The sequence below is a fragment of the Anarhichas minor genome, unplaced genomic scaffold (genome assembly GCF_050575085.1).
Source record: "Anarhichas minor isolate MPS153535 unplaced genomic scaffold, ASM5057508v1 ptg000045l, whole genome shotgun sequence".
NCBI classification, from domain to species: Eukaryota; Metazoa; Chordata; class Actinopteri; order Perciformes; family Anarhichadidae; genus Anarhichas; species Anarhichas minor.
In genome coordinates, this window is record NW_027466491.1 from 8,644,033 (window position 1) to 8,670,170 (window position 26,138).

General features: G+C 45.5%; 2 protein-coding genes across 4 annotated transcripts; one reads left to right on the plus strand and one right to left on the minus strand.

Annotated features, from left to right (window-relative positions):
* On the minus strand, positions 1 to 9,420 carry vezt (vezatin, adherens junctions transmembrane protein). Of its 3 annotated transcripts, none has more exons than XM_076111432.1 (12): positions 9,267 to 9,420; positions 8,143 to 8,280; positions 6,013 to 6,102; positions 5,724 to 5,908; positions 5,102 to 5,386; positions 4,243 to 4,389; positions 3,956 to 4,103; positions 3,423 to 3,778; positions 2,547 to 2,740; positions 2,265 to 2,371; positions 1,947 to 2,154; positions 1 to 1,773 (listed from the first exon to the last, which is right to left on the minus strand). In XM_076111432.1, the coding sequence occupies exons 1-12, from the start codon at positions 9,300 to 9,302 to the stop codon at positions 1,220 to 1,222; spliced, it is 2,448 nt and encodes an 815-aa protein (XP_075967547.1). In that variant the 5' UTR covers positions 9,303 to 9,420; the 3' UTR covers positions 1 to 1,219. The 3 variants fall into 3 exon arrangements, with proteins under 3 accessions (XP_075967547.1, XP_075967546.1, XP_075967548.1); XM_076111431.1 differs by having other exon boundaries at positions 4,243 to 4,401; XM_076111433.1 differs by having other exon boundaries at positions 4,243 to 4,401; positions 9,310 to 9,415.
* On the plus strand, positions 9,001 to 24,962 carry LOC142970930 (FYVE, RhoGEF and PH domain-containing protein 6-like). The gene is made up of 21 exons (XM_076111430.1): positions 9,001 to 10,057; positions 11,634 to 13,704; positions 15,980 to 16,091; positions 16,809 to 16,876; positions 16,955 to 16,985; positions 18,752 to 18,903; positions 19,111 to 19,267; positions 19,502 to 19,589; positions 20,168 to 20,218; positions 20,306 to 20,364; positions 20,444 to 20,515; positions 20,967 to 21,035; positions 21,166 to 21,249; positions 21,431 to 21,510; positions 21,627 to 21,729; positions 21,815 to 21,958; positions 22,045 to 22,147; positions 22,515 to 22,609; positions 22,710 to 22,838; positions 22,934 to 23,082; positions 23,277 to 24,962. The coding sequence occupies exons 1-21, from the start codon at positions 9,970 to 9,972 to the stop codon at positions 23,317 to 23,319; spliced, it is 3,948 nt and encodes a 1,315-aa protein (XP_075967545.1). The 5' UTR covers positions 9,001 to 9,969; the 3' UTR covers positions 23,320 to 24,962.
* Positions 24,963 to 26,138: the final 1,176 nt, after the last annotated feature.

The window sequence follows — 26,138 nt, forward strand, 5'->3', positions numbered from 1 at the left end:
CTCTTTCAGAAGGGTATTTTATTTCACTTTGGAGAATGCAGGAGGGGGTAGACCTCGGGACAAGGCAGACATGGTGACAAGTCAGACTGGGAAGGTGGGAGGGAATAGACTCGTACAGTAACATCGTATGAAACATAAAGTTATAGATTGCCCTCACACGAGAGAGAATCAACCCCTCACAGCAGCACACAGATCAGTCCGTACAGTATCCCCCTGTAAACAGACGCTGTTTCAGTCTACATGAATTAGTTCTTAGATACAATAGTGTTGCATTCCAAATAGGGTTGTGTATGTTTATGTAATATTGTGTACGGTGCGCTATGCGTCCGGCCCCCATTGTGTCCAGTCAGACAGTAAGTAGAGGGATGGAATCGCAGAAAGGGCCGGACAAAAATAAAGACCCCGATAGTAAAAATAGCATTCTACTTCCTCTTTTTGCAGAGCTCCCTTTCATACTGTGTGTGTGTGTGTGTGTGTGTGACAGCACATGTACTCAATTACTGCTCTTAAGTACAAATTTGAGCTCCTGAAATCCTGTTCTTTTACAAATACTCACTGAAATTATGATTTACGAGTAATTATATTTTCAATACTTCAACTACATTTTGTTGGCAATATTTAGGTTAAGTTGAATTCTGAATGCAGAACTTTTACATTGTGGTGTGGTCTCTGTCCTCTCATCTCTGTACGTTGCATAAAGCCCCGAAACTTCCATTTAGTTGTTGTTCGTTGTCTCGAGATGAAACGTTTTTAAATGCTCTCTTACCGCTGTATCTCAGCATTATTGCTCCCGACTTCTCAAGTCCTCCAGCCCAAAACTTCCAGACAGTAACTCAGATTGGAGTGTTTTGAAAACTGCAAATAAAACCATTTTATTCTCAAAGAAACCTATTACACTTGTCGCCTGTTTCCACAGCTGCTGAACGACTGAGAACAACACTCACTGTGTGGATGTCAGCGAGTGAACTGTAGACATTCTGGTCTTCTTTGCTTTAGTGGTTCTGGTACCTGAGTTTTAACAGCGAGCGAGCAGTAAGAACTGTGGGTAGTAATGTACAGTAGAATGGACGGATGGGGGAATAGAGTGGTGTAAATTTGAAAATGCCTCCACACCAGAAACAGTTAAGATGTAAGACAGACCCATCGATAAAAGACAGCCAGACATAAGACATAAATACAGTCTCTGCTCAGCGGTCGGTTAAAGCAGCGGGGTTTAACTTCAGTCCTTCTCGGCGGTTCGTCTGTCGCTCTCCTCTCCATCCTCCTCCTCCTCCTCCTCCTCCTCCTCCTCGTCATCACCGAACGTCTGCTCCTCCATGGTGATGAGCGAGTGCGAGTGCGCCGCCACCTGAGCGGCGAGGGCGGAGCTGAAGCTGAGAGCCTCCGAGCCGTGGATCTCCGTCAGCCTGTCCATCACAGAGACGGCGGGGGCTTTGGGTTTCAGGCAGCAGTCCAGACCGTTCTGGCCCTCCCCTTCCTCCTGCAGGACGCCGTCGTATAGGTGCAGCTCGGACGCTCCTCCTCCTCCTCTTGCACACACCGAAGTTCCTCCCAAATCCTCCAAACCACAGCTGAACTCCATCACCGGCTCTGCTGAGGGGTCAAGCCTCACCCTGCCGCCTCCTCCTTCCCCTTCCTCCCCTTCGTTTCCTGCAGAGCACTCCGAAAAGTGGGTTCCTTCTTCATCGGCACTTCCTGCTGATCCCAGAGAAGTCGGAGCGTTTAACAGCTCCGTGACGGTATCTGGACTCTCACCGTGAGCCGAGGGAGCAGCTGCAAGAACGAAGAAATATATTATTCAATGCTTTGCATTTAGAGTACATTATATATTGTGTGTATAGTTTGACTACACATGAAAAACAATGTCAGCAAAGTCGCCCAAACTGGGATGTGCTCCTCTTTGAATGATCACAGCAGAGAGAGAGTTGACCCGGGTCAGTGCAGACCTTGGTCGTTGAAGAGCAGCTGCTTCCTCTTCATCCTCTCCCCCTCTGACGCACGGAAGCCCAGCACAGCTTTGAGCTCCGACAGGACGCGACGGGACTCCTCCCTCTCCCTCCGCTGCCGCTCCCGTTCCTCCGGTGACAAGATGTCGGACCAAGACCCTCTGTCCTCGCCGTCGGAGTCCGAGTCGGACACGTAGGCCTCCCACTCCTGGTCAAAGGACACATTTTTGAAGGCCATACTAGGGACAGAAATCTTGACTGTGGTGAGAGTCTTGGTGTGAAGGAGCACAGGGCTGTCAGGTGGATGGTTCGTCTTACCAGCTCTTCTGGCACAGAGTCTCTGTCCAGGATCAACGGGTAGGACGGAGGAGGAGCAGGAATCTCGGGTGGAGGAGGACCACGCCGCTCCAGACCCTCGGCATTACCTGCAGAGACGGTGTGGACTGACGTTATTGCGAGGTCACTGTGTTGACTGCCCGCAATGTGAAGGAGCTCCTTCCTCCACGGCTGTCAATAGTGTGCTAAAAACAGGCCCTGTGTAAATATGGGAACTAATATACTACTAAAGGGGGTGTCACCGTCTGTTTGTGTTGAGCTCACCTGGACAGGCGTTGACCCGTCTCAGCATGCGCTGCACCTGGCCGACGGTGTCCTCCCAGCAGCCCGAGCTGGCCTGCATGTGTGGCTGCAGCTGGTGCAGCCGGTCCCTGAGGTCCTGGTAGCCCTCGAGCGTCAACTCCGTGGGTTCCTTGGACACCATCAGTTTCTCCAGGTCGTCCTCCAGGATGATCATCCTAGCGATATCAGAGACGGAAGAGGAGGATGAATACATTATCTTCTGTTGCCGCGCTGAATCGGAGAGGGCAAAAGAAACTGAAGCTACATTCGGCTTTGAAAATGTTAATCAGTTTCCTAAACATGAAATCTGACAGAAACGGGGGTCAAATGTAAGAATTGTGAGTCCCTGCTGGTCTTTAAACCTCTACTACCCTTTCTTGTTGTGGCTTTAATGTGTGCTCATAACAATAAACTTTGACGCCGAGGCATAAAGTAAATGGCACTTTTATATTCAGGACACATGGAATGCTGGGTAATCTTACTAATATCGTTGTGTGCCGTTTCCACAGTTGGTGAATTTACAAATCCTTCTCCAACTAATCCCTTTCTTTTAATCTCCATCAGCTTCTTTGTGAGTGCTCCGACATTAATAAAGGAAATCAGTGAGGAACAATGGCTTCACTGACAATTATTAAAAGCACAAATGTCCCTCATTTTGACATTATATATTATATTTTCATGTTTGACCTCATGATCTAATGTCCACTTATACGTTTCTTTTCCATATTCCCAGGTTTATTGCTGGTGGAGTGACCCAGTTTCCCCTCACTGGTCATTAAAGTCTCATCTCCTATTATGGGAAGTGTAGAATGAGAGCAGTCTGGATTGTGTGTGTGTGTGTGTGTGTGTGTGTCTCACTCGCTGAGCAGGGCCTTGAGGTGCAGCTGCAGGCTTCGGATGGACGAGTGCAGGGTGTTGAGCTCTCGGCATTTCTCCCTGACTCTCCCCGTCCCGTCGGAGCCCGGCGTCCTCAGCTGGGTCTCAAAGTGTCGGTGGAAGTCGAAGCTGCGCTGCACTTCGCAGAGGCAGCTGGCCAGAGCGCGATGGAGGGGCTCCGTCACGGCGGCGATGGAGCGGTGCAGCAGGGCGGCAGGAGGGGAGGCGTCCCCGCTGGCTCCGCCCTCTTCTGGCTCCTCTATTCTTCGCGGTGACAGGAGAAGAGCAAGTCGTCGGAAGCATTCGGAGCTTTGCCCCACCCACAGCTGGAACAGCATCTTTAGGAGCACAAAACAACAAACATTTACGCATTAAAGCCTTTCGTCATGAAACCTGTTCTTGTTTTGGGGCTTTTTTTTTTAGCTGTCAGCTGTTGCAGCGGAGAAGTGGATGAAGGTCTTCGTCCCTTTTCGAGGCGACCGCCAGCAGCTGGTTAACTTATCTAGCGGCCTTACCTTCAGGGCAGGCAGGCTGTAGTCGTCCGTCAGCTCCTGAGCCTGCTCGTCACCCAGGTGCTCGATCCCCAGGCCGAGCCCCAGCTCCTTCAGAGGCACCGCGGACACATAGTTGGTCACATTATCGATCTCAGAGTTCAGAGGGAACGTTGAGAGGGGTTAAGGACACATCACTCTTCCATTATAACAATACTCACATACATCTTAACTTATAGTGAGTTGTTTCCTATTTCAAAAGAGGTCCGGGACACTCCTATGTGAAGTCTTCCTCTCAAGGTAAAGGATATGCCTTGAGCATGTGACAGGTGGCTCTCCGCGAGGCTCTGAAGGCCGTGCGGAGCGCCCGGTACAGGGCCTTCCTCAGTCCGATCAGCTGCTGGCCGCGTGGCACCGCCCCCGACCCCGCCCTGCTAAAGGAGCCGGCTGCACTCACCCTGTCGAGCAAACTTGACAAGTGAAATGTGATACAACTGTGGAGACGTCCCAAAGAGGCAGGGGGGGGGGGGGGGGGCACACAAAACACTGAACGCAACACTAAAGACGACACAAACAAGACGAAAACACACAAACTGAGGAAATGGAAAGACAATACGACATGCTATTAAAGGAATAGTTCACGCTTAATCTCTTTCTTACCAGGAGTTACAGGACAAGATCAACGGCTCTCATGTCTGTGTGGTGAATATGAAGCTGCAGCTGGTTAGCTTAGCTTAGCACAAAGACTGGAATCAGTCAACATCTATCCTGCGTAAGAAGGCCGTGCTGGTAGGACTTTGGACAGAGCGAGGATCGCCGTTTATCTGTTTACTGGCTTGATGCTAAGCTAAACGAATCAGCTACAGGCTTTATATTTACTGTACAAACATGAGTGGTATCGATCTGCTCATCTAACTCCTGGCAAGAGAGTGAAACTACCCCCTTAACTTACTAAGTGATTGAAGTGTAATGCTAGTGTGGTTTATGGACAAAGCTAAACTCACACACGGACAAAAAGAGGTTTAAAACAAGTGCTACCATGAATAATAAAACACCTACAGGAGGTTAGTTAACTGACACGGTGCTAGAAATAGAAATTAACTGAGCAGGATGGAGACATGACCATGATGTGATTGGGTGACATGTAGACGTAAAGACGAGCACACTTACAGGGTGAACCCTCTGGAGATGACCTCCGTCTCCTGCACCAGGCGCAGGGCTTTACGAGACAGCCCGGTCAGAGTCTTGCTGTTGTGGACCAGAGTCTGTAGCTGCGTGGCCCGCGAGTGGACGGCTCTCTGCATGCGGCCCCGCCTCCACAGCAGGACCCCCCTCATTCCCAGCCAGCCCAGCAGCGCCAGGCCCCAGGGGGCCGCGGCCAGCGACCACAGGCCCTCGGACACGGAGCACAAACCCAGCAGCAGTGCAGCCAGGCCCACCAGCCCCGCCAGGTCCCTAAGTGATGGACAACAGGGAGGAATTCTGATTTAGTGCGGCCGTTAACTGGTTAGATCCATACAGGGACGAGAACCATCAGTTATACACGTCAAAGTCAATTTACAAGTCACAGGAAGTACTGTTACAGTTTCTTTGTAGTGTCACTAGAATACCAAGAATGTAATGAATATGAATAATGAACATTCCTTACTTTATATGTTTACTTTTACTACTGTTTTAGAGGCTATGGCTTCAGTTTGTGCTGGCGTTTTATTGGAATGCTTTATATTCTTTGGCGAACAAAGTATTTTGCCCGTCCCCTGTACGTCTGTGTGCTTGTCTCCTAACAACGTACCATAGGGAGGGCCTGGCTATGAGGCCGGGTCTGGGCAGGACGCTCGCTCGAGTGGATGAGCCAGAAGCAGACGAGCCGAGGGTGAGCAGACTCGGGTCTAACAGCTCAATCAGCTCCACGTCCTCCTGCAACAGCACGTCCTGGTCCAGAATGCACTTCACCGAGTACTGGCCGAACACACAGTCCTGGAAGAAAAGAGAAACACATGGAAGAGAATGGATGCCTTTAAATATAAAACAATGTGAAGTTGCTGGTGCCAGCATTCCTTTCTGTTTCCCACTCTGCCTACCAGCTGCTGGCCCATCTTACGAGACGCAGCCGCCTGGTGAATCGGACTCCATCTCCACAAAGCTTCAGCCAGTCTCCATAAGCGTCCTCCCTGCAGGTCACACACAGGGGGAAGGTTATAAATCAGTAAGTAACAGCTCTGTTCCAGTTATATGCAGGGCTCTTTATTATGCTATGCCCTGGTACAACCCAGGAGGATCAGTGAAACACATTCCAGATGAAAATGCATAAATGATTCACCTGGAAGTCTTTCAGTCACTTTAGTGTGCTTCTTCTAGCACAACCAGTAAATAACAAGTGTGTGCACTTAAACACACGCACGCACTCCGACGGTCAAAGGGAGTATCCCAGGAGACAAACTCTTTCAGGCGACAACAATAAGTGCAATGTGTGTTTGTAAAAACACTCACTCCCGGGTCTCTGTTGTGGCACAGAAACAACATAACCACTTCAGTTTGTTGAGTTTTCATTTTGGCGTTATGACTGAATGTTTACATTTTTGGCATCAATAAAACGTAAGCTTTCATCCTTTTCAAATATACGGTTGACAGACGGAAAGGAAGGATTCTTTAATTAAGCTCCAGAAAAAGAGACAAGATTGTACGTCTTTCATTGGAGACCACACACACACACACACACGCACACACACACGCACGCACGCACGCACGCACGCACACACGTTTTATTTCTTGCTTTCTATGAGTCTCTGCCCCGTGGACTAAACAGTCTGAGACATCCACTCACAACCAGAGTTACATGGCGCCTCACAATTTAAAGTGTGTTGACATTTTGGATGCATAACAAACCTCAGGCTGTTCAAAACGTTGCACGTTTTTTCCTGCAAGTGCTTAAGAGCCTAAATAAAATCCCAAACTGTGTAATGCCTAATCATGACTAGGATCTTTTATTCACTAATCAGCTTAGAGTGTTTCGTGGCGACCGTGAAATACTTTGCTTTAATAATGTTATTGTACTTTTTTCTGTTAATGTTAATGATGTAAACCAGCATCATAACATCCCGTGACGTGCGTGGTGCTGCAGGAGTTAATGATTCAGACCGGACAGCCCGCGAGCTGACCCCTTCTCTGGGGGGGTAAAGCACAAGCGTCACTCGTCTGCAGTAGTATTGATTACTGATTTGAGATTGAGTTTCATGTCTGGTCGTCAGCCTGAAGTAGGCCACAGCCCCTGTTCCGTCTTCTCCGTAGCATCAAAGCGGCTAATCTCCCCCGGTGGTTCCGCAGAGATGATGTAAACCACGTTGGGATTAACTCACAGATGCCCGTCCTCTCACTACCGTAGCACATCCTGCCACCGGCTGTTCCTGCTCATCAGTATTCTCCCGGTGTCACGCAGACGACACTCCAGCCTCCAGACACACTGGACTGATCGCTACCGAGTGAGAGAACGGACACACTCAGCACAGACGGCTGTATATGACAGCAGGTCTAAGAGTGAAAACAGCAAGTTGTGGTCTTACCTACACCACGAAAAACAATGCTTTTAGTTCCAGCTTCTCAAATGTGAGAATTTGCTGATTTTCTCTTTTATATCATCGTGAACGCAATATCTTTTGTATTGGTCTCTTGCCCGTTTTGTCACATTTTACAGACCATACAAGTAACTGATAAATCAAAATTAAAATAATAATTAGCTGCAGCCCTTAAAGCTATACTGTACAAAGATTAGGAGGCCATTTACTGCCATTGTAAAGAAAGACAAGCTGTGGTCTGTCAACGTCGACACGGTGTTTTGCATCGGCTCCGACTTTATCTGAGCTCCAGGAAGCCGGTCACACAGGGACGACCCAAACGCTTTCCTGTCTCATCACGAATCCCTCATCCTCCTGAACTCCCTAGAACAACAGCGTACTAGAGAGGAAGCATGACACGTACGGAAAGTTCCTGCACGAAACAAACAAAACTGCTTCCCGTCATGTGATCCCCGAGGTTCCCCGGACACACTACTCGTCTGTGTGAATCACAGGTCGACTCAACTCCAAACTGTGTTGCTGTTTGGAGTCAATAGTTAAATTAATTACTTTCTGTCTGACTGCGCAAATCAAACACACACACACACCGCCCCGGGTCAGGGGAGTTGTTTGAATTGTGGTCTATAAAAAGTCACTCACTGAAGTCTTCCCTGGATCTTTGTCGGGAGAGGTGAGGTCTCCCTCTTGTCCGCCATATTCGTCCTCCTGCGATGCCGTTGGACATGCCTCAAAGTCTGTGTGCCCTAGATCGTGCAGGTACTGGAAAAGAGGAGAGTTCTGCAGAGAGAAAGAAAGACAGGTGAATGCAGTAGTTGAGGAATGACGGATGAGAAGCGAGACTGCCAGATGGAAGGACCTGTGGAGAGAATTTGGTGATTAGGTCATCAGCCTAGAGGAGCACTTTCTTGGCTGTCTCCTTCCTGTCCTGCCAGCATTTCGTATTGATTTAGCTAAAGCCTTCGACACTGTCGACCGGTCTATCGTAGGCCCTCACTGGTGTGGTTCTCCAACTACCTCTTTCTCTACCTTTCTCTCACTTCTTTCCTCCATGCAAACTACTTTTCTGCTCTGGGAAGAATGCTATTAAGTGCCTTCACATGTGAATCTGTAAATCACTCGTACAGATGCCAGGAATGTCTTTTTCAGCCTCTCTGTGCACCATGGAGACTAGACTACATGCATGCACAAGACATCATGTAATAACCTACTCATAGAGGGATAAACACTGTTTCTTATGCTGAACAAAGACAGCTCAGACTCAGCCATGAAATAAATAAAAAAACATGCATTTGGTGCATCTCAGTTTAATGTAATTAACCCATCATAATAACACTATATGCCTAGATGGCAATAAAAACAATTAAATGCTACTCACATGCATGTTGTCACACGAAGTGGCAGCTGATGTTGTCACCAGTCAGACATAGAGTGTGTGTGAGTGTGTGTGTGTGTGTGTGTCGCATTGGACCTGGTCCTCCACACCCCTCCTCTGAAACTACCAGTCTAATAATAAGGATGAAACACACAACAATGCGCGCGCACAGCTCAGCTCCCTCTCGTGACCAACAAAGCTCCTTTTGGCAGAAACACAGTTAGCAGCATAAATATGTGGATTTGTTTTGGGCTGCTACTGCATGGCTGCTAGCACGGTAAGCTATCTGTGTATAAGCTAGCTGCCCTTAATGACTCGGGAACGTCTAGGTATGACAAAGCATCCATAAGTTTCGATTAAAAATAAAAAAAACAGCGGCTGTAATACAAACCTCAAATACCACATCTTCGTCAAACTCCTCAGTCATTGCTCACCGCCATTTATACACACAGCCGCGTTTGCATTCTGAAGTTGTAGGCGACAGTAGTCAGGAACAGCCGTTGGAGAAGTTGGTTGTTAGCCGGTTTGCGAAAACTTCGCTTAAAACTACAATACCCATAATGCTCGTCGTTTGCTCGCGAGCAACTCACACGAATGCATGTTAGAGCGCCCCAAGTGGGCGCGAGGGACAGTGGAGGAACCGTTAGGAAAAATCGAGTGTAAAGTTATCAAGAATCAACCAGTGTGAAACCGGAATTCCCTTCAAAATAAATAACTACAATTTATTTTAAACAGTTTGTTGGAAATGTGAATCACGGAATCGATCTGAATTACATTTATATTTACTTAAAACATACAACTGAACCTATATTTATGCTTAACTCCGTGCTTTACATCAGATTACAACAACCGGACCAGAAATTCTTCAACAATTATTTTTGTTTTGAAATGCATAAACGGAAGTGGATTGTTTTGTTGCGTCCTACTTGATACTGTTGGGAAAAGCACCGTGGCTGAAAACTTTTTGGGGAAAAATGGGAAAAGTAACACGCGTAAAGACTTTATCCGAGCATCCGCTGGCAAGATAAGGAGCGACAGCGATGGATTTGCATGTTTTCTCCCAGGAGTGGGTTTCAAACTGACTATGGTGTCGAATGAGGAGAAAACGCAGATTTTCTCGCAATTCCATTGAAAGTAAATTTACTCATGGAGAAGGGAGCCAGTCGGGAGTCATGAGCACAGGTTTGTTTCCTTGTTTAACTTAAAGTTAGCTGTGCAAAATCTAAATACTTAAAGTGTTATTGTAGTTTTATTGTAGTAAAAAAGTTTTATTGTAGTTTTATTGTAGTAAAAAACTATGCGTTATAACGGACGATAAGCGTCAACCCTCTTTGTACGCAGCCACGCGTAATTACGCGTAGTTTTTTCTTAATAACACCTTTCAAAAATATATAAAAGAAGGACACATGCTCGATTGCAATTTAGAGTGCTTTCTAAAAAACTTCCATCATAACTCACAATGTAAAATGTCCCTTTCACGTTTGATATTAAAGCTACTGTCCCAGCTGGAGGGGGTTAAATCCTTTGTCTTAAAACATCTGTCCTGCTGTTGATGCAACAAGACTCGATAATAAGCTGCAGTGTTAGCTTCTGATATAAAACAGGTAACGTTTACCTGGATGAAGAGGTGTATCCTTAGAGAAATGGGATATGTGCAAAAGAGTTATTGTTGTTTGTGTTTCCGCGTCCAGATATCTGGCGTTACTTTTACAGCGAGGCCAGACTCCGCTCTAAAATGTTCTAGTTGGTTGTTAAGTCGGTTTTTAAGTTGCATTATATATCCGAAGATATAGTTAATGAACTCGCATGGCATCGTTAGCATACACTGGCAAATTCGGCCAATATATAAAGATAATTTGATATTTGAGTCACGTTTTAGGTTTGATCGTCTCCGCCATCCGTGGTGAAGTTTAAAATCATTTTTTTGCTGAACCAAAACAGAAGGTGTATGCCGAATTGAAAAGTGTCTATCAGTGATTAGTAAACATGTTAATTACTGTTCAATAACGTGGGTGTTTTTGGTGTTTAAGCCCAATGGCTTTATACTGTTTGAGCAGAGTTTGGAGCTCTCTGCAGAGGCAGAGCAGCATGTCTGGGAGTCACAGCGGTTTCTGGTCGTTGGCCTTTTCGGAAACATCCGCTCGATGACTCCACTTCTCGTGTTGTCGGCCAGCCAAACGTTTCAGCCAGTAGAGCGGAAAACATCGCCTACAATGTCAATTCACAGCTTGTTATTAATTGTAGAGGCTCTGTTTTTTTCAATTTAAACTTTATTTAACCAAATTAATCAGTCATTGTCTGTGTATCATCTACTTTAAACATTAGTAAAGTATCAGAATGTACTTACAGTAAATATTGTACTCGTTGTAATACATACAATACAACATACTTATGTTTAACTACAATCTGACAACAATACATTGTGCATCTGAATGAAATAATCCAGATTTACTTTGTGTTTGCTGCTCGTTCATCAGATTATTACTTTACAAAACGGTTGAGCAGATGTGGTAAAAGTTTCATTACTTATATAAATCCTCATTTCACACATTATTCCAACCTTCCGTCGTTCTGAACCTTCTGGAGACCTTTTGACCCGAGCTTTGAGTTTGCAGCTGTCTGTGCGTTTACTAGAGGAGGTGTGGATGGAGCATGCTTTCATGTGATGTGACGGTGTTGCATGATGCATTTAAAAGGAAGTGTGAGTACATTGTTGTTTGACTTCTCTGTAAATATCCTCCCTCTTCTTTACATGCAGGTGTGAAGAAGCCTCCATTAGCTCCCAAACCTAAACTCCCTGCCACCACCAAACCCTCTCCCCCACCCATCGCCCCCAAACCAGGTCTTCTCTCCCAGTCTACAGTCATCTCCCAACCCTCCCCTGCTACTCTCAAGAGGACTAAACCGGCTGTTGCCCCCAAACCCTGCATTCCCAAATCCACGGCCTCATCTCCCCCCGTTTCACCTCCGCCACCCAAACCCAGTGAACCCTTTATCCTAACTCAGGAACGGCAGGAAGCTTTAGGCGATAGCCTCTTACTTCTTAACTCCAAAAATGGGATTTTATCAGAGACAAACAAGCGTAACTCGGATTACATAATTCCCACCTGCTCCTGTGGGCACCAGGATTGTTCCCAGTGCCAGCGTGTGGAAAACGGACATGCAACTGAGATTGGCAGCGATTTGCACAAGGAACCGTTGCAGAATGGGATTTCTACAGAAGGATTCACAGGGACGAGGCCACACGAGAGAGCAGAAAACAAAGAGGAGGGAGTTGCTGTAGAGAAGGGGGAAGGTGGAGGGATTAGCAAGAAGCCCAGGGACAAACCTCAAAGACAGAGACACCTGGATCAGGGATTGGTCAACAAAGAGGCACAGAGGACCGAGGAGCAGAACGCTCCAGAGACTGTCAAACATCAGGAAAGTGCTGTCGCTGAGCCTGATGTTTCAAAAGCGAATGGACAGACTGAGGCCCAAAACACAGATTTCACAGACTCTACCTGTGATGTTGCAGGCAGCATCATTGTCTCCCCAGGTGTCCCTCCTCATGAATCGTCTGCACAGTCCTTTCAGGTAGAATGCAGCGAAGCATCTCCTACCAGGTTACACCCTGATCTGCAGGTCCCCGCTGCCCCCAGCAAACCTCTCCCAGTCCCTCACCCACGCAAACCTAAAAAGCCAGCCCTGGTGAGGCAGGATGGCGTGGAGGGCAGTGCCCAGGATCAGGTGGCGGAGGAACAGAGACAGGAGCTTGAGATGGGAGAGGATGAGGGGAAACTGAGTCTAGCTGGTCTGTCTCTCGGTTCGGACGGCGAGGAGCTCAAATGGAACACATGTGACGACCTTTTACCCCAAAAAGACTCAGGTTTGGGAGATGACGAGACCAGCGCACCGGTCCCCCCTCTTCGGCAGACCTCCCTCTCCCCTCGCCTTCAAAGACTAGCCCGCATGCCCCCCTCTCTAAACAAAAACACCTCCCACTCCTTAGTCTTGCTCTCGCACGCGGACTCCAACAGCCACAAAAAAGGGGGAGTGGAGCACCGCGTGGACGAGGATGAAGAGGACGGGTACGGCGACTTTGAGCGCTACCCGATAACTCACAGCCTCCCCAAACAGATCAAACTCGGCTGTCATCCTCTTCTGGCGAACGCGAGGAAGGCCTTCTCTGCCGAGGATCAGCGGTCACCGAGGGCGCCACCGAGAAAACCTCAGAGACACAGCCTGCCGACGCCCCCTCCGCCCTCCATCTGCCCTCCTGCACCTCCACATGCGAACACCCCGATGAGGGAGCTGCCCCCGCCCCCTCAGGAGAAAACAGCCTGGCGGTTCACGCGGCCCTGCGTGACCTTCTTCAGCCGGCAGATGCCCACCAGGAGCAGCGTGCCGCCAAAGAGCCGAGCTCCGGCGCTGGGGGTCAAGCAGAGGGCGCAGTCCTTCTCTGCAGCCGACCTGGCCACCCGGGCCGACTCCCAAAAGAGGAGCCTCTCTTTCAGGAAGCTGCTGGAGCTCCGGCTGTCTGTCAAGATGCTGCCAAAGCTGCTGGCCAAAGGAGGGCAGACCCTGGACTGTACCAGCGTGGACTCAAGCCCGGGGGGGAAAAGCCTGGAGCGGCCCAGTAGCTGCATAGTGGAGGCTGATGTTCGTGGAGAATACATAGAGGAATCGGTGGAGTATGAGAACGTTCCCCTGTACGAGGAGATCCCAGAGTACATGAACCTGCCGTTTCACAGTGCGAGGCCGGGCTGGTCACATGACCCCGACGGAGCAGATTCAGACATCTATGAAGTGCAGGATCCCTATCACAGGTGCCACGAGCATGAGTACGAGAGGTACAGTAGTAGTTTGTAAAGGGTCCAACTAATGATTATTATTTAAAAATCTATTGCAGTAGAGAGATGAGTTTAAGGAAGAGATAGGTGGTCGATTCATACCTGGAACGTTGTGTGTGTGTGTGAGAGAGAGAGAGAGAGAGAGAGTGAGAGAGAGAGAGAGAGAGAGAGAGAGAGAGAGTGTGTGTGTGTGTGTGTGTGTGTGTGAGGTTCAGAGCCACTCTACAACACTTGCAGCCACTCTGTAATTTTGACCCGTAGCTTCAGTGTGGGAGCCGCCGTGTGCGACTAGTTGCACAGGTGACATTCGTGGTTTGTGTTTACAAGTGTGTGAAAGTTGACCTTTGAAACAGGGGCATTGGATTTGAATGGAGCATTGATGTGCAACAGGTCGGCCTGTTTTCCTGTGGGTTATTTTCGGTGGCCAGGGCAGGAAATGTCTGAGAATCGCAGAAACGCCACACAGCTCTCTGGAACAGGGAAAATAAACCTCCAGCAACCACCGGCCTCCTCCTCCTCGGCCTGCACGCACTCGCACTGTGTTTAGCCTCTTCCTAACCTCATCACTCCATTCTTCTCCTCCTGTGTCTCTGAAGTGAGCTCTGTTCTCATCCCAGTAAATTAACAAATACGATCTTTTTTTGGAGTCACGTGTCTGGCCATCTGGTGAATTTGAGTCCAACATTCACTCTACTTTTAGCTCTGTTTGTGGTCTCCACCAACTCCTTCAGGAAATATCTCTTTATCTGTTAAATGCTCCACTTTGTCCATTTGCTCGTTGCTAACTTTCTCTGTTCACCGGTTAGTGCTGGGCAGGTAGTGCACAGTGGCTTCTTTTAAACCAAAACAAAGCTGAAAGATGCTAAAACACTCTGTAGAGCTAAGTTTGAGTGATACTTCTCTGAAAGGTTGTCGCTACAACTAACCCACTCACATAACAATTATAATAATACAATCATTTAAATATAAAACATTGATTAAGTGCTGCTTTAAGAAGCTAAAACTTTAGAATTTTGGCCTTTTGCTCTGTTAATGACAAACAAATATTCGATCGTCCGAATAAGTGAAAAGGGACACCGCCAACAAATTGTAATGAGAAGCCGTTCCCATGATAAGTGCTGTGCGTCCTGTTCCCTCTGTCAGACGGTGGCGCTACAAGTGATGAAGTCGAGACCACGTTAAGTCACGCTGAGGCATCAAGCTGAGATGAACCTTGTTTCTTTATTCTGTGTGGTTTGCATCCGAGTGGTTATCGGGGTGTTTCTGTGCTCAGGGGGAGAAGTGAGTGAATGTGTAGTGTTTCCCAGGCATCTGAGCCTGTTGAGTTCATGTAAGTAGCCTCAGGCTGTAAACAAGTGGCGCTCTGTGCCGGATCCAGTGTGTTGGAATGCTCCACTATAGAGGAAGCATAAGAGAGGAAGAGTGAGTGTGTATTACTATTTAGGTAAAAGAAAGTGTCCGGAGGCACGTAAGAAAAACAAGGAAGTGGAGAGAGCGGGCTACTGCTGATGAGCGTGAAAGGAAATGTGAGAATGTTTGGAGTCCCACAGTCTTTCCTTTTCTGATTTTTATTCCGAGCCATCACCCTTTTTTTGCCGAGCCTCTTTACAGAGAGTTGTGTAGGAAAGAGAGACGGCAGGACAGGGCCAATGGAGGCGAAATCAAAACACATTAACTCACCCTTCTTTGAAATCTGACGGCTTAATTGTACAGAAAAAGAGCCAAACATTTAGTGACACACAAACACATGTTGGTGCTTGTTTGCCTTGTGGGTAGAGTGGAGCCAGCAGCAGGGTTTATAAAGGTCTCTTTAAAGAAAAACATGATGGATATGGACCCACCTAAAACACAACAATATTAACACGGACCGGGCAGTATGGCTGAGATCAATAAGACAATTAGGTCACAATATCACATGATTATCAGAACCAAAGAATTCGAAATAACAGGCTTTTCTTGCTGTATTAAAGCCCTTCTTTTCTGTGTTTTATCTCACACAAGCGTTTTTATTCTAATCGTTATAGATTTCTATTGTACCAGACCTCTTAATGAGTTTCACACTCTTGTAATGACTCATGTGCTTCTTGTGAGTAATGATTAAGTCCAATTCATCATCAGGTCCCCCTCTTGCACACAACTTTAATCTTTATTTATCCAGGGTGTGTTTTTCTCAACTCACTCTTGTCCGCAGACCTTCCCTTAATCCCGAAAACTTAATTCTGCTTCGTGTGTCATTTAATCTCCGTTTGTTGTGTTGAATGTCTGCTATGTGCAGTGGCTGGCTGGGGCAGGACGTCCACTCTGAGGAGGAGGAGATCCACAGTTCAGATGAAGAGGACAACAGTTCCACCTCCAGCAAGGAGCACGTGGATGTGGCAGACCGACAGGTAATCAGTCATTACACAGCAGCGACTATAAATTTATTCAGAAATGATAAAAAACAAAACAAAAGAGAAACTTGGACGGAAAAATGACATCATGTAAAACTGGCAGAGCGTCTCATGTCACAGTTGAACTGTCGCTGCAGCCACTGGAGATTGTGTGCACGTTTGCTGCCAAGTGTGTTCGTCACAGCTCTCCAAAGGTCTGTGTGTGTGTGTGTGTGTGTGTGTGTGTTGAAAGGGGGGATGGTGAGCAAACACAGAAGGGCTACAGGTTCAGGAATAGCTCTCTCAATGAGCTGTTTCTTTTTTTCTTTCTTCCTCCTGTGTAACGCTCTCCGTGATACTGTCAGGGTATCACAAACACAGGCTCCGATAGGACCAGTGGGACATTTCAGTCAAGCTGGGGGGGGGGGGGGCCCAAGGCCAAGGCCACAGTCCAAATTAAGTCATTGAAAGACCGCCCCATTACCATTCAACAACACACACCATCAGAAAGACACAGGGAGAGGGGAGAGAGGGAGGAGGGTTGGCGCTCTACTTTCGGGTTGTTTTGAAGGCTGTAAACTCAATCCTGATGGTTTTGCAGAGTGAAACGGGATCCCAGTGATCATGGTGGTTTGCAGCGAGCCTGTGAGTTTACAGCGGTGTGTTTGTGTCGAGGTCAGTCACCGGTGGCGTGTCTGTGGCGTTGCTGAACTGTTTGTGTTTGTGCTCTTTCAGCAGGAGGATGAGATGAAGAGGAAGAAGGTGGTGCACATCGCCCAGGAGATTATGAGCTCCGAGAAAGTGTGAGTGCTTTTGGAGTGAACACTTAAAAACGTCCATATGTGTGTCGTCTAACGGATGTATTTCTGCTCATGTTTCAGATTCGTGGATGTCCTGAAGCTGCTTCACATAGTAAGTGTCTTATTTATCCAAGAGTTGCATTAAAGGGACAGGGAAGAAGAGTGCCCAACATAATAAATCTCAGTGTATGTTTTTGTTACCCTCGCCGACGCTGTGATTGTTTTGAATGGTGTTCAAAGCTTCTTCCCTGGGATGAATATGAATTAATGAGGTCTTGGCCGGTGTTGTGTTTGCTTAAGGCCCCGCTCAGAGTTGAATAACGCCGTTATTTCACAGCTGAGGCTTTTTAAAGTTGCAGCGTTGGAGGGTTGTGGTTTCCCCCGTGGGCGGCAGTGGGCAGGTAAACGCACGGCCACAAGTAGGGAGGCGGCGCTTTGATCCGTCTCTTCACGGGGAAACACTGTTGTGTGAGTGTGTTATTGTGCAAGAAAAAGACGCCATAAGTGAGTCACAGGCTTTGTTTGGCTCGGTTGATGTTTGTTTGGTGAGTTCAAACGCCAAAGAGTTTATTTCATATTTCATATTCATATCTAGCTGTCTGTTGAGTCACTGTCGCTAAATGAGGCAACACAATGGTGATTGAACCTGTGGCCCACTGATGCATCCTTGTTTATATCCATCATTGCCGGGAAAAATCATAAGCGGTGCAAAGTTTTACTGCACTGAAAAGAGATATTTTGTAGATGTAGTTGGCAGTGATGGATTATATATTTAAAAACAGACTTGTCAGGGTTCCTTGAGTCTGCAGTGTTTGCTTTGCTGAAAGATAAATTAAGCTAAATGCTGCATGTTCCTGTGTTTTGAATGACGGCTAACAGGAACCATGTGACTGGATGAGGTCAGCTTTTTAGGGGAAGTGAATGGAGAATGTTTTACTGTACACACGGACATCTAATGTATTAGAGCACATTTTAATGTCTTTTGTTTAGGTTTTGTTGGTAACGTTTGACGGGGAAGCGTGTGTTTATGTATATCTCAAAGACGGACTCTGTAGTAGGTCTGAATCCCGGTTGAGAGGGGTCGAGGGTCCACCTGTTTGGCCGCCTCAGACGTGGCTTTGGAGAAACCCACAGCGGGATTAGTAGAAAACGTCGCCCCATGGATGGCTGGGGGGGGCGAGGCGTCCAAGAAAAGAGGTCAGATCGCATTCTCCTCTCTCTGCGGACGGCCTGGCCGCACAGCAGCTGCTTCCTCAGGCCACAGAGACGACCTCCAGACACACACATACCTTAGATAATCCTGTGTGTGTGTGTGCAGTGTGTTGTGTTGAGTGTGTGCAGGTGGGTGCGTGGGTTGGTGACATTTTTAGATAATTTATTGCCAACGTTCATGTCCGTTTTGTGAATATTTAGACGGCGGTTTGTCGCTCCCTGAAGTGTCTTCTAGCAGCACCTGCCTTCAATGGTTTGTGGTTTGTCAGTTCTTTGTGTCAAAGAGTCCATATGCAAGAAAAGAAACTGTAATAATATTTTACTTCGCTGAGTTTTTTTATTTTTTTTTCTATTTGTACTTCTTAGCTTGTCTTGTGTTTTGGTTATGTTGATATCAAAAAGTTCAGCATGACATCAGCAAGACATTCTGTGGAGTTGGTGATTAGATAAAAAATTGTGCATTATTAAATTATTTTCAGCAGTTTCGTGAGGTGATAACCAGGTGTTCCTGTTCAGCAATACAGTATGTTGTCATGTGTCACCCACCCTGTACAGCTGTGTGTGTGTGTGTGTGTGTGTGCGTGTGTGTGTGTGTGTGTGTGTGTGTGTGTATGTGTGTGTGTGTGTGTGATAATGATGCAGAATCCACCCTCTGTGTCTCTGCAGGACTTTCGAGATGCTGTCGCAAAGGCCACCCGTCAGAATGGGAAGCCGGTGGTGGAGGAGCGGATCCTCAGTCAGATCCTGTACTACCTTCCACAACTCTACCAGCTCAACAGAGACCTGCTGAGGGAGCTGGAGGAGCGAGTGGCACACTGGTAAACACACAACCAACACACATGGAGAAGAACAACAGCTCCCATAATGCACTGGGGGATGTTGGTACTGATTCAGTGACTTATGATGTGTTAAATAGTATGAAATAAATGAACACAACAGCTGGATTTCCTTTTCATCGACTACTTTTATACTGAATGACTCGGTTCACTGACTGAAGGGAACTGTTTGTGTGTGTCTGGTTACAGGAGCGATCACCAGAGACTGTCGGACATCTTCGTCCAGAAGGGTCCTTACCTGAAGATGTACTCCACCTACATCCGCCAGTTTGACAACAACGTTGCTCTGTTGGACGAGCAGTGCAGGAAAAACGCAGCGTTCGCCGCTGTTGTCAGAGAGTTTGAGGTAAAGCTGGAAATACAGTTTTGTATTTGCTTTTATTGGGAATTATTACAGAGAACGTTGTAATGTTTTTCTTATTGACATAACACTTCACTGCTTCACTGTAACTAACATTTAAAGATGAAGTGATACAGCTCAGCTTCAGTCCGGAAGTGCTGCTGTCAGAAGCAGCCATGAAAACACACGACGCGTATCTCTCACAGTAAACTGGACGGCACCGTGTTTGTTTTGTCCCAGATGAGTCCCAGATGTGCCAGTCTGGCTCTGAAACACTACCTGCTGAAACCAGTGCAGAGGATCCCTCAGTACCAGCTGCTGCTCACAGGTACAAACACACACTCGCTATTCACTGATGGTCAAAGGGTTTCCTGAGTGATGGCGCTCCTTTATTGACAGCACCTGAATGAACCTTCTTTGTTTTGGTACCGTACTGGCACCCAGTGGACAGTAACAGTAATAAACACCTGAGGAGCTTTAACGCAAGGGATCAATTCTGCAGAACAGATTTCAAATATTCAAAACAATTTCAAGGCAATTTGGAAGCTGACTGCACACTGAAAATAAGGAATTTCACATTTTATATCATCAGAGAAGGAGAAAAGGAAAGTTTGTAATATCTGTTTTTATCTAGATCTAGAGCAGATATTGATCTGTTTCTTCTCGAGCATATTCTGCACAATGTACACATTTAAAAAATGTATTTCAAAACATGTATTGCATGTACTTTATTTGCTTTTTTTAGGACATGAGGTGTTTTCTCAAACACATACTTATCAAAGTGATACGGGTGTTATTTTAATCGTAATAAAATAACTTGTTGGATCTTGCAAATTGCCGCGGGCAGACAGACTCTCCTTTTGCCTTTGTTGCTAGTTTCAAAATAAATGGAAATTTCTTTTTCAGATTATCTGAAGAACCTTCCAGAAGACTCAGAGGACTATAAAGACACACAAGGTCAGATAAAGAACTAAACTCCCCCGCAGTGTCCACCAGGACCATCATTTGCTAAAAGCTGATGTTTTATCTTTGCTCTCCATGCAGCGGCCCTCAGCATAGTGAAAGAAGTGGCCAACCACGCCAACGATATCATGAAACAAGGGGTGAGACCTTATTCCACACACAGCTTCACGTCTACTTCAGCCTCGTGCTTCTCCTCACACCTCTGATGCTGTTTCACAGGATAACTTTCAGAAGCTGATGCAGATTCAGTACAGTCTCAACGGTCACCATGAGATCGTTCAGCCAGGCCGGGTAAGTCTCAAAAGGGTTTGCTAACTTCTTTCACAAACCAAAGTTCAGATTGCAGTTCGGTCTGTCATGCGGGGAGAATTTTCACACAGGTGTAAATTCTCTCAGAAGACTTACAAATACCAGTTTGCCTATATTTAACAAATATGACTGCTCCACAGCAGTGCTCCACAAATCAGAAGACGTTAAATTTGATCCCTCCTCGTTTTAATCGTCTTTCAGTTTCTTGCTAATCATTTTTTGCAGGGTCATTATTAATGTTGCAGGTTCTCTGTGAATCAGAATACACTCATGTGTGGTTTAAGTCTGTATGACTGATGATATCACCCCACCATCACATCACGCTGCTCTGTGCTTCTGTTTTGCGTATCGATTGAGTCTTAAGAAGTCGTTGTTTAGCCACTGGACTCCACAGACTGCAGGTGTTTTCTAAATGCAGCCCGTTTATTTTCAGGTGTTTCTGAAGGAGGGCACTCTAATGAAGCTGTCCAGGAAAGTCATGCAGCCTCGTATGTTCTTTCTGGTGAGCGATAATTAAATCCAGTTTACGTTATGCTGTTGTTCTGCCTTAAAAAAAAATATATATATATATCTATATTTTTATATTATCTGTGTGTGTTTCTGAAGTTTTCTTGTGTCTGTGCTTCCCTCAGTTCAACGATGCTCTCATGTACACCACTCCGGTCCAGTCTGGCCAGTATAAACTCAACAGTGTCCTCTCTCTAGCTGGGATGAAGGTTAGAGACACGCTGTGATGGTCCTCTTTACTTTTAGAGCTTCACCTCTTACTGTTTTCTTCATGTATACTGAAACACATGAGGCTGAGTTTGCAACAACAGTTTGAACGTTGCTCATCTGAAATGGTGCACAATCCCTGGTGGTTATCTGTTATTTATGGATTTCTGGTGTGTCTTCCAGGTGAGTAAACCGAGCCAGGAGGCCTATCAGAACGAGCTGAACATTGAGAGTGTTGAGCGCTCTTTCATCCTGTCTGCCAGGTCAGTCTTAACATCTGACAGTTACATGAAATATATCGTACAATGAGCTGTAAACATCTATACATTGAATTGATTGTTCTGTTCACTGTTGCTGAGAGTTCTGGTGTATCTTGCAGCTCAGCTACAGAGAGGGACGAGTGGCTGGAGGCCATCGCCAAGGCCATAGATGACTACACGAAGAAGAAAATAACCTTCATATCAAGTCGAAGTCAGGAGGAGGTGAAACTAAACATCTTTGCGTTTGTTCATGTTATAAATTCACCCTGAATGTGTCCATGTTAAGCCCCAATCTCTCTCGACCCAGGCGGAGGGCGTTGTCGACACCGGGGCCCCGTTGGGTTCAAAGGCTCCCATCTGGATCCCAGACCTGAGGGCCACCATGTGCATGATCTGCACCTGTGAGTTCACCCTCACCTGGAGGAGGCATCACTGTCGCGCCTGTGGAAGGGTCTGTACCACTACGACTACTGCTGCTCTTACAAAACATTCTTGAATGAACCCCCTTCTCATCGCAGTTACACGTGTGTCTGACAGGTGGTGTGTCAGGCGTGCTCTGCCAATAAGTACTACCTGGAGTACTTGAAGAACCAGCCGGCACGAGTGTGTGATCACTGCTTTGCCAAACTGCAGGAGAATAGTAAGTAAACGTGGACACAAATACTCACCAGAGCAATAAATGTGGATTGATCCGCCGCTGAAAATAGTCCCTAAAAAATGCAATATTTGCTCCTGTTTGAGTAACGTTAGATAAAAGCTACAGTGGCCATCTGTTTTGGGAAATGATTTAGCCTTTTTAAAGATGAATATGTATCTGTGAGCTGTTTTTAACGATTTAAAAACGCATTGTTGGTTTTGGTCTTTCATGGGATTTGTTGACAGATTGACAATAACAAAAATACAGAATATAATCAGACTGGTCCTTTAAGATAATATAGATTATTTACTCGTGGTAAAAATATATGGTTTTGATCTATTATATTGACGTTATTCCCCCCATTTTTTAGGTGACCGCTGTGCTTCAACATCAGTTTCTCCGATCAAATCTGGAGCTTTCTCCTTCTCTAGGAAACAGAAGAAGATTCCTGCTGCACTAAAAGAGGCAAGGAACATAAATTAACACTATATTCGTGTCATTTATTTTGCATTATTTATGTATCAAGTTTGCGAAGTGTTTTATTTTGTTCATGCTGTTTTTCCAGGTGTCCGCCAACACTGAGAACTCCTCCATGAGCGGCTACTTAAACAGGTCAAAAGGCTACAAGAAGCAGTGGAAGAGGCTGTGGTTTGTCATTAAGAACAAAGTCCTGTACACATACGCTGCCAGCGAGGTACGCACACTGTGTGCTTTTGTTGCTCTCCTGAACTATGTGTGGCTTTTCGTTTTTTTACCTTTTCGCTTGAGTAATTATCTCTCCCTTTTTAGGACGTTGCAGCGTTGGAGAGTCAGCCTTTGCTCGGTTTTTTCCTGAGGGAGGAGAAGAACGGTCCGGCCCAGAAGCTGCAGTTTAAGCTGTATCACAAAAATACGCTGTTTCACATCTTTAAAGCCGACGACATCCCCACCGCTCAGAGGTAATTGCTGTAACATGGCAGTAAACATGCTGCCCTGTTTACTGTCAATCCACAGTGCATTTAAATGTATATCCTAAACGGGAATGGCGGACTCCGCCACTGACAATGAGAACTACCACATAGAGATCATTACTATGTATTCTGTATGCTGTACAGTGGTCGCTAAGTTCCCTGTTTTGTGTTTTTGTCTTTAGATGGATCGAAGCCTTCCAAGAGGCAATGATTCTTGAACAGTAATATCAGCTTTACAGCAGTGACGTCACATGGCAGCCCCGGAGCCAGTTGATAGACAACTCACGACCCCTGATCGATCTCAGGTCAGCGGTCACCAGCTCAGGAAGGACTCCGGATGGACTGTTTACTTCAAACAGAAACCCACTGCAAAAGAAACACACACTGCTTATCCCTCAAAGAACTCTAAAACATATCATCAGTACCAACAACACCTACTGATGCTCAGCAGACGTCAGAGTTAAGCGTTTGTCGCAGCCGTGGGTCACATGTCAAGTCCAGAAGCGTGTCTGTGGAAGTGAGAGAGAACAGTTGTCGGGAATATTTAAAGTTCTCGGATATCCGAGGAAGTCTTGGAATTACTTTTAACTGCAAATGGATGAAGGAATTACTTTTTGTGTGAAACAAAATATACAAAACTGTCCGTCTTTTTTTGATCAGGTTGATATTTGCTAGTTTAAAACCTACTGTGTCATTTCTGTGTCAACAAATACACACACATTGTTAAATATTCAAACTAGTAAGATTTTCTCACCTGAATTATAAATGCAAAGTGTCGCCGATGTCTGTTCAAGAGTTTAACCGTGTAACTAGGTGGGATTTTACTGTGAAAATCCGGCTTCTACAGAGAAACAGGAAGTTGATGTTCTGCTCTTTTAGTTGATCTCTCTGGTTTAAGAGATTTTACTCCTCCGTTTTTCAATTTAACAAACAAAACATTTAAATGATGGGTTGAAGAAACAACGTCCTGGAGAAAACTGGAAATGTCATGAATAATGTAGATATTTTTCAATCAGTTTTTTAAATGTGTTTTGCCTGTTAAGCCACATTAGAAATGGTTAATGGGTAAAACTGCGTATAAGGACATGAAAGAGCAACAATGACCTTTTTTTTATATCAAAGCCAAGAGCTAATATTTATAAAATAGGAAGATTTATTGTTTTAAAAGCACAGGCTGCCGCTTATTTTGGGAGTCAGGGTTTGTTAGGAAATATGTTTCCATCAGTTATTCTTTTAAATTTAAAAGAAAACTTCTTACAGAAGAAGGGGATTTTTTTTAATGATGTGGAAAGTATGCACAAACTATATTTCTAAGGAAATGCTCAAAAGAAAGAAAACATTTTGGATTTTGATGCTTGTTTATGCAGACGTTGTGCCTTATATCTCCTGTTTTGAGATGAATTGCAATAATATAGGTGCTGTCTGACATTCTTCACTAAATAAGGACAATTTAAGCATCCAGTTTGCATGACTACTCACTTTCTAGCCAGGGTACTGGAGGTTTGTAGTTTTTAAAAACAGTCATTTATCAGGTCTGTTTCCTCTTGGTTAGGTTGCTGTATGTTGCACTTCCCAGTTATGGCAACTTTTATAGTTGGAGAAACCCAAATCCTGCTTTTTATAGTGAAGGAATACAACGGTTAATTCTGTCAGTAGAGCTCTTCGGCTGCTGTCATACGATTTCATGTGTGCCTCTCGTTCAGATGTGTGTTGGTGAGGTATAAATCTGCTAGTCGGGAGCTACCCAGCATGCATTTCTTCATGATTGTACATTAACAGTGACCATGTGTAAACATCTACTCTATCAGAGAGTCTTCTATAAACAATGATTCTAAACTGTCAGGCAACAGTTTTTAATTAAATAAATATAAAATATATATATATCTCGTGTTCATTTCCTGTTTCTTTACTTCAAAGGATGAAAAGCAGTGAGCTGTGTTCAAACCACTGTCACTATAGGCAGCTAGGTAGATAGATAGGTAGATAGGTAGGTAGGTAGATAGATAGGTAGATAGGTAGGTCGATAGATAGATAGGTAGGTAGATCGTATCTCTGGAACTGTCAGTGAATCCATCTTCAACTGGACTTTGATCCAGCCAGTCAGTTTTAGAGGTTTTCCATCAGCTGCTCGAAATGCATCCATGTATTGGCTGCCGTCCAAATCCTCCACGGGTCTGATCTCATTTGGGAGATTTTTCTGTACCCATTCATTCGGAAGAAATGAGACTACACTTCCAGAATCTAATAGAGCTTCAGTGTCAATGCCGTTGATTTGACAGGGAAGTAAATATCTGTTTCTTGCAGGGGAGTTCTGGGTTTAGACCAGTGAGCCAGGTAGCTTATAACATCCATCCCAAAGACGGGTATTTTTTTGGTGCTTCCCTCCACAACATGTGGATCTATCGAATATTTGTTAGGGTACATCTGTGGTGGTGTATCTTTGGCGAATCTAAAAAATACCTTGATCTCGCTGATAGTCTTCACTTTATCGCCATTAATACGATTGTAATTTTTTTGGATAGATCACGTTTTGCGTGTGGCAAATATTCTCTCCGCCAATCATCATTTATTACTGACATTTCAGCACCATTTCAGACCTTGATCTTGCCGATAATTGTCACTTTACTTCCATTAAGCAGCCTGACATCTTCTCTAGGTAACGCCTGGAAGTCTACATTGTGTCCGATAATCATCACTTATACAGGATCAGTGTAGCGCCACAGTCCAACACTACTCTAGATATTTACATATATAAGTATGTACTTTGTGAAATTAACAGCATAAGGGAATGATTTATAAACACAACAGTCACTAACTGTATCAAACAGGCTGGTCCACCTGACTGAGCTTGTAGTTACAACAAAGGTGAAGTAATACTATGAACTGTTGTAGTTGCACTAACAGCAACATCTATGATAGTTCAGGATTACGGTTGTATTTGTCACATACAGTCCTTCATGTATATGTTAATTTAAATGCACCGTCCTTGAATGTGTAGATAAAATAAAAATGGTATAAACATGAGATAAGAAATAGAAATAAAC